The sequence below is a fragment of the Gigantopelta aegis genome, chromosome 4 (assembly GCF_016097555.1).
Source record: "Gigantopelta aegis isolate Gae_Host chromosome 4, Gae_host_genome, whole genome shotgun sequence".
In the NCBI taxonomy this organism is placed as follows: Eukaryota; Metazoa; Mollusca; class Gastropoda; order Neomphalida; family Peltospiridae; genus Gigantopelta; species Gigantopelta aegis.
The window spans coordinates 48,735,501-48,743,839 of record NC_054702.1 but is presented as its reverse complement, the minus strand read 5'-3'; the positions used below and the strand labels follow the sequence as shown (position 1 = coordinate 48,743,839).

Here is an 8,339-nt window from a genome sequence, read left to right as displayed (position 1 = left end):
TACTCTTGTTTTTGCAAATTTTGCGATTACATTGGAATCGGTATACAGGGTAATTACGATTTTTCTGATTGATACTCAATAATTTTGTTAACTAATTTTTACAGTTCGGACATTTAGCTTTAGTTGGCAGTAAACCTATTTTTTGAGAAAATTCGATAGCTTTAATTTCACTGGAAATATTCAATGATAAAGTATAGAAATTATAAAATTGGCTACTAGAAGGGTTCAACTCAGTGATATTAGTTTCTGTACTCGTACTGGCTATTGGTTCCTCCAAAATGTTGTTATTTATTTGACTGACATTATCCGTCGGCTGTAAATGTGACACACTTTGTCCGCAAGGAATCACTACATCATCATTGTCACTGCTTGAAGAAGACGAAAACAGACTAATACTTTTATCTGTAGATAAATCACTATTACGAAATTTTGTTTGGCCTGAGGTGAAAGGTTCGTCAATAGAAGAACTGTCACTAGTGAAAAGACTTAAACTTTTATAATCTTTCCGAGTTTTCTTAATATTTTCTGATACTAATTTTTCTTTTAACATTACGTTTTTTACTCATTTCTATAAATGTAGCAAAGTAGGAAGAAACACTCACCTTTATCTTTTTTTTAACAACATGAATCTCGTGGTGTATGTCATGCAAGCTGTATGTTGAATCATGCATTTTCCTATTGATATAGCACGTGCAGTTAGTTTTGACCTATGAACTCGTACATCAATTTCAGGTCGCTGTAGTCGTCATTTTATAATCACTAGTAGAAAGTATTATATACTCGGAATACAACGATCTCTTTGTTCGTTAATTTCCGTACAATTCCGGTAATTAAAAAATATATTTTGTAATAAAATGATTTCTTTTCACATTTAGACATCATACAATGATAAATATAACTATATTCTGGTCATAAATCAATATTATAATTAATATTTTAAATAATAACACAATATTAGTCATAAACAAGAAGACGACAAATTACTAAAAGTTTTGAACACTTATCATCAACTCACCTGCTTAGCGCAGTTGGATAACAGTGCCACGAAGTATCGCTACCGATAGTAGCCGAGGGTTTCCAGTTCAAGACTTGCTGATTCAAGTTTAAGGTAAGTGATTAATTTCTATATGTTGTATGTTAAATTATAATGAAATGATTACATGTATCATCAATGTATGTATGTATGGATGTGTGCGTGAAAAGACAACGGGGTCAGAGGTGGGACACACTACAATTTATGAGGGTTTTTTTTTTAAAATATATATTTTTTTTATATTTCTTTATATTACCCCCATAAAAACCATGCCCCATTTTTTTTATAGACGCCCCATCAAAAAAATCCCTCTTTAGATTGACAGATAGAGGGGGGTAACGGGAGGAAAACTTTCCGATAAGGAATGGTAATGCATGCGAGTCATTCAAAGTATTCTTACATTTGTTGTAATTTTACTCATTTGTAGTTTAGGATCAAATCCACTCGATGGACCAATTTTCTGATTGGGTTTTTTTCAGTTCTAGGCAGTGCATTACGACTGGTATACCAATGGTTGTAGTATGTACTCTCCTGTCTATGGAAAAGTGCATATAAAAGATCCCTTGCTACATGATAAAATGTAGAGGGCTTCCTGTGACAAACGTATCAAAATGACCATATATTTGACGTCCAATAACCGATGATTAGTAAACGATGTATTCTAGTGGCATCGTTATATAAAACAAACGTTACTCTCTTTTTTTCCTGTAATTCAAGAATATTTGAAGTGCATATCATATATATCACCATTCTAAAACATGATTTGAAGATACATAATATGAAATGAAATTATACAGCCATGCTTTATTTTATTTTTTCACCATTTGTAGCTTACCTTGTTAGATTTTGCATTTTGATATCTGAAAATATATTCTTTTACAGCATTTTGTTGGAGAGCCAGGCCCAACAGAGATACACCCTGATGCAGTAGCTGCAGATGGGAGTCGATCTACACTGTCAAGGCCCCCACCAAAGAAACGGCGATTACAGGAGATTTCAATGGAAAGTAATACAGAGTAGGTAACCCCATTTAAAGCAGGTTCAAGTACATGACTTTTAAGTCACAATTTCTCAGGCTTTGCCTTCAAATACCTTGGGTGTTGTTTTCTTACTGCTTTTTAATATGTTAAAGATAATTTGCAGTCACTGGCTGAACAAGGTTATTTATTGTGATTTTCACATACAAGATTAATAACAAGAAAATACAAAATACATTCAGAGCTTCTAGAATTTTTATAAAATCCAGTAGCCATTGGATCAGTGATTTTTTTTTAATTTACTAGCCATAATTAAAAATTCACTAGCCCAACGTTATTTTAATTTTACTAATTAATAGTAGTAATCGGATTTGTCACCTAAAGAGTGAGGTTGAGCTTAAAACTCTAACATCGGGGTAGTGGGTGGAGGCAGGATAGTCATATTTACAAAATAGACTTAACTGTAACATTTGACCAAATATTTTTACTAACCGTCGGGCATGGCAATAGCAGTTATTTACTAGCCCAGCATTCAATATCATTAGCCATGGGGGTAGGGCTACCACAATCTAGAAGCCCTGACATTAATTAATTACATTCTCATGATTTCAGTGCCACCAGATCCGATGACAATAAAAATGCTCCACCTACAGAACTCCATAAAGATGAAAGTACTGAAACTGATGAAAACTGTAAGTTCCAAGGGTTCAATGCATTAATTACAAATTTATGTGTAGTAATAATAATGTGGTGTGTAAATTAATTACACAAAAATGAAACCTAAGCCACAACATATATACACCTGTATATTCAATGTACACCTGACCAACTTGTTTTTTTTCCATTTCGGCTAGATGGGGTTTTGGATATTTCATGTAAAACAAAGATAATTTTTGCAACATGTTTTGCATATGGTCAATATTCGGATAAATCCGCTGAACATGCAAGTCTTTATTGGTATAAACTACAAAGTCACAAAACTTTGAGTCAGTTACCATCAGCTGTCCTTGAACCTGGTCATAGTATTGATGATTCTGGGGCAAAATAATAGAATTGCCTTCACTTTCAAAATAAAATGTTTAAGTTCATCAACTGCTTGATTACTTGTAAGGTCTCTTGCAGTATACGGGCAGCTGACCTCAATTATTCCACAATCATTGTTATGACATACTTTACCATCTGGGCTGGCACCTAAAAACTAAAATTATTTATTTACCACCAGTCCACATTCATGTATGTGGCTTGTATGATACAGTTCAAGATATTTGGCTTTTGCTTTTGGTTCATTTCTTCTGCCATATTCCAAGAGAGCAGCTGATATTTCTTTGGTGTTAAATATATTCTCCAAGAATTTTGAAGATGGCACAAACTCAAGTCAAGTTGTAAAATTTCCCCAAAATTTGACGCTGTTATTCGTTTGGCCCTTGATGTTTTCCATAACTGGCAGCTTGCCTGTCCCTGTGTCTGGCTTTCCAGTTTTTCTGCATCAACCAGGGCAAAATCTTTATTTAAGCAAAGATATTCATCTGTTAACTTTACAGGTGCTGGTTTTGGAAATAGTGTATTGCCGCATCCAGTTCCCACAGAGGCTTCTATATTTTTTACGTTTCTTGTCTAAAATATAATACAAACTATTTTGTTAAGTACATTGAATATGTCTTTTTCATTCATATCTTTTCAGGGGTTTCCCCACTTGATCTCCTGGTACATAGTGCAGAGAAAACATTTAGAAGAGACAACAATGCAACATGATAAATTGCTTAAGAGAGTACAGAAACAGAAGACACGAATAACAGAATTAGAAAACAAAATTAGAAGATGGAGAAAAATTTGGTTTTGATAGTGTCTGTAGAAGAGAGGGAAAACTGAAAGATCTGTTCCAGTATTACACAGGATTAAAGCTGTTAAGATATCTTGCACTCGTTGATTTTCTTGCACCAAGTGATGACTGCATTTCTTACAGGAAAAGTAGGTGTGACATTAAAAGGCTTGCCCTGAAAGATTGTCTTTTTCTATGTTTGTATAGATTGCGGCATAATTTTGGCCTAAAAGACATATCCATGCGATTTGGACTTTTATTGCAATCTTCGAGTGACATTTGTAATGCATGGATTGAACATATATATTTCAAATTTGGGCAGTTAAATGTTTGGCCACACAGGGATATAATAATTAACAATATGCCTGCTGACTACAAAAAGGAATTTCACACAAGTCTGATTATCATTGATGGCACAGAAATTACACAATCTCCTTGTGCTCTGGCTCTACAAAGTCAAATGTACAGTGACTACAAATCAAGCACTGCCTTTAAGTGTTTTATTGGTTGTGATCCATGTGTGTCATTGATGTTTGTTTCTGAACTGTTTACTGGGTCTGTATCAGACAAAGAAATTACAACAAACAGTGGGTTTTATGATTTACTGAAAGCTCTACTTGAAAGAGGTTATTTCCTGGAATGAGATGCTATCATGGCAGACAAAGGATTCACCATTGGGAAAGAATTAGAAAAGCTAGGATTAAAATTAAATATACCGCCATTTGCTTCGTCAGATGTCCCCAGGAGATACAGAACTGACACAAAAAGTTGCAAAACATCGAATTCACATTGAAAGAGTAATTGCCAAAATAAAAAATTACAGAATTGTCTTTCAAACAATCCCAACTTCGCTCTTCCAAAACATAAACCAGATTTGGGCAGTTTGTTGCTTTTTGACACTGTTTCAAGATACATTTGTTAGGAATACATGAAATTGGAAGAAAGAAGGGTTTTTACCTGATATGATTACAGTGAGCCAACAGGTACTTTCCCAAAAGGTGTATCCACTGTAGGTCCATCTTCTGATAAAATATATCACAGTGGCGTTCCATCGAGTTGTCTCAATTTTTTAACATCAGAAGACTCGACAAGAGGAAGTCTGAAGTGCAAAGAATTAGTGCATGCGTTGTGTAACCGTATGCTAAGTTTTATACCGACTCAAAACAAACAAATAAAACAAACTTTACAACAATTTATAATGGATTGGCAACTGCCATATTTTACAGAATTTTTTTTAAGTCCTGTTCTAAAGATGATGATTATTATATCTACCTACAGATGTAGTAAAACATATTGTTTATAGTTTCCTTGGAAATCACCCCCCCCCCCCCCCAATTGTGACCCAAATAAAAATAATACACGTCTATCTTGCCAGTTTTCCAACTTATAAGGTGTCGTATTTACTGTGTACTTGTTAAAAAGGAAATTTAACAGTGTTGTTATTACGATGTATTCATATTGCAGAGGTATTTACGTGCATAATAATTTCGTATTGTTAGCGGCACAGTACTTTTAAAGTACCATACTACATTCCAGTTAAACATTAAATATTAATTTCACAACAACATGAAATTAGTTTATGCAAAATATAATCAATTCTGTTTTTTATTATATTGATTAAAATATACATGTACATTTTATATTCGGTTTATTGTTTATTATTTATTTCTCTACATTTTCAGAGAGTATTATAGACTTTTAAATGCAACTTTACAATATGCAACGAAGTTGCAGAACATACTGAAATATTACAGAAATACAATAAAAATCTCAATGAGGGGATGCTAATTTCAGAATGAATAGATATAATTACAATAGGTATACCACCTATAGTATTAAAGAACAAATCAACATTATAAGTCTTACTTCTTCTCTGTGTCCAGCTGACATGATACAGGCTTTCTTTTTCTGACTTCTGCTGTGGGTCTTTCCACCACAACATGGCGCATTGGTATTGGCTTTAGTTTCATCCCTCTTGGATGGCCCCACTATCTTGGAATGCTCGTACAACTCTGCTGTTCTGGGACTGATGTTAAATTGTGCAGCTTGAATCCTTGTAAGGTTTCTAAGAGCCCAATAATGTGTGAGCAGTGGCCAGTTAGCCTTGAAGTACAAAAAGAAAGTCGTTTATAAACGTGAACACCTGTTGTTTTCAAATAATAATAATACACATTGTTGATATTTAGCTATATACAAATTAGGCTACCTATGATAAATATGAATAATATACATGCCCACACACAGCCCATGAACAGAAAAAAGAAGAAAGAAAAGTTTTATTTAATTACACACTCAACACAATTTATTTACGGTTATATGGCGTCAGACATGGTTAAGGACCACACTATATTGAGAGAGGAAACACATTGTTGCCACTTCATGGGCTACTGTTTTTGATTAGCAGCACCATCACACAGACAGGGTAGTATATACCAGTCATGGTGCACTGGCTGGAACGAGAAATGGCCCAATGGGCCCACATATGGGCCCCATGAACAGTGTAAAAAAAAACGTGTGTGTGTGTGTGTCTGTGTGTGTGTGTGTCTGTGTGTGTGTGTGTGTGTGTGTGTGTGTGTGTGTGTGTGTGTGTATTGTAAATGTTCAAATATTACAAATAGTTTTGACAATGCAGCTTTAAGACACGTGTGTGTCATTTGTTATATTTTCCAGTTTGTTACTTTTCTTTTTGCTTTGCACTAAAATAAACCATGCTGCAATATAAGTTTAATACCAAAATATACTCACCCAGCTTTACAGGAGCAGTTAGCCTCTGATAGCTGTTTCGTCTCCAAGCAAACTTGAATATGGAGTTTTTGTGTTTTTCTGCATGGAACGCCAGCATCTCGCATTCACTTTCGGTTGATTTTCGTCGGAAATGTTTATATCGTGGATGTAGCCTTGCATAAAATAATTTAAACCTTTCTCTTGTGCTTTTCTGGAAGCGAATACTGGTGGAGAAGATGGTTGTCGAGTTTCTCGACAAGAAAGCCATCCAGGAGGTAGATTTGGGCACTCCGGGATTTTATTCCCATCTGTTCTTCGCCCAGAAGAAGAATGGCAAGAGACGACCAATTCTAAACCTGAAGCCGCTGAATTCTTACGTCGTTATTACATCTATGAAGATGGAAACAGTTCAGTCTGTTCGCACTTTGCTTCAGGTGGGGGAATGGGCGGCGTCCATCGATCTGAAGGACGCTTACCTGCATGTTCCAATCCATCGGGATTTTTGGAAGTACTTGCGGTTCCTCTATGACGGCAGAGCTTACGAGTTTCAAGTTCTGCCGTTCGGATTCGCCACAAACCCTCACGTCTTTACTCGGTAGTAAAGGAAGTGGTGGGGCATATACATCTGTTGGGTATACGGATGCACAACTACCTGGACGATTGGTTAATTCCGGCGGCGTCACAGACGGTATGTGGAGATCGTGATCGACATGATTCTCCGATTGGGGTTTATTCCCAATTGGGTCAAGTCGGAATTAGTGCCAACGCAGTTTTCACTTATCTCGGGGTGATTTTCAACCTTGTGGAGGTGTCCGTTCTTCCGACGGATTTGCGACTTCACAATTTCACGACGTTGGCGCAGCGTCTTCTGGTGGAGCAAAGTGCGTCGGTGCGCATGCTCCATGTGTTGATAGGCCATCTCGAATCGCTGGCGGCGCTGAATGTGCGGTTCAGACAGTTCAAGAGACCGCTTCAATGGCATTTGTCCCGAGTGTGGGATGGTCTCAGCTGGGATTTGGTGATACCATTGGGGCCTTGGTTCATTCTTCCGATCCAAGAGTGTCTAGTGGACAAGGGTATGTCCCAGGCCGTTCCGTTACACCCACTTTCTCCAGAGTTGGTCCTGTTTACCGATGTTTCCCTCGAGGGGTTCGGTGCACACCTTTTGGATCAACATCTGTCAAGGGTGTGGACTTCTTCAGAGAGGAGTCGTCACATCAACCTGTTGGAGATGGAAGCAGTGCGTCGCGCTTGTCTCCATTTCAGGACTGTTATTCGACATCATCGAATTTTGTTGAGGTCGGACAACACGTCGGTTGTTACGTACCAATCTGTGGGGAGGCACCAAATCCATGTCATTGAGTCTTGCAGCTTTGGAGATTCTGGAATGGTGCGACGATTGGGGAGTGGTGTTATCGGCCAAACACATTCCTTCGTCCGTGAACGTCTTGGCGGACGCTTTGAGTCGTCGTTCCCCGGTTCAGATGGAGTGGATGTTGCACCGGATGGTGGCTTATCGAGTTCTTCAGTTGTGGGGGAGTCCTCAACTCGATATGTTTGCCACTCGCCTGAACAGTCAGTTGCCAGTGTTTGTATCGCCGGTACCAGACCCACTGGCACTGGAGTACGATGCGTTGAGCATGGACTGAACGGGACTGGATTTTTACGCCTTTCCCCCTCCGGTTCTGCTTCGCAAGGTTCTGGCAAAGATCAGACAGCAACCTTGCCGTGTCACGCTCATAGACCCGAGTTGGGCAGCTCAAGCTTGGTTTCCTCCGCTCCTGTC

General features: G+C 37.5%; 1 protein-coding gene across 1 annotated transcript; it reads left to right on the top strand.

Annotated features, from left to right (window-relative positions):
* The first annotated feature begins 623 nt into the window (after nt 1–623).
* On the top strand, nt 624–7,152 carry LOC121369869. Its single transcript, XM_041494946.1, is given in 7 exon segments — nt 624–653; nt 1,916–2,039; nt 2,623–2,702; nt 3,692–3,822; nt 3,824–4,558; nt 4,560–4,710; nt 6,772–7,152. Coding segments are annotated over 7 exon segments (1,632 nt in total).
* The last annotated feature ends 1,187 nt before the right edge of the window (nt 7,153–8,339 follow it).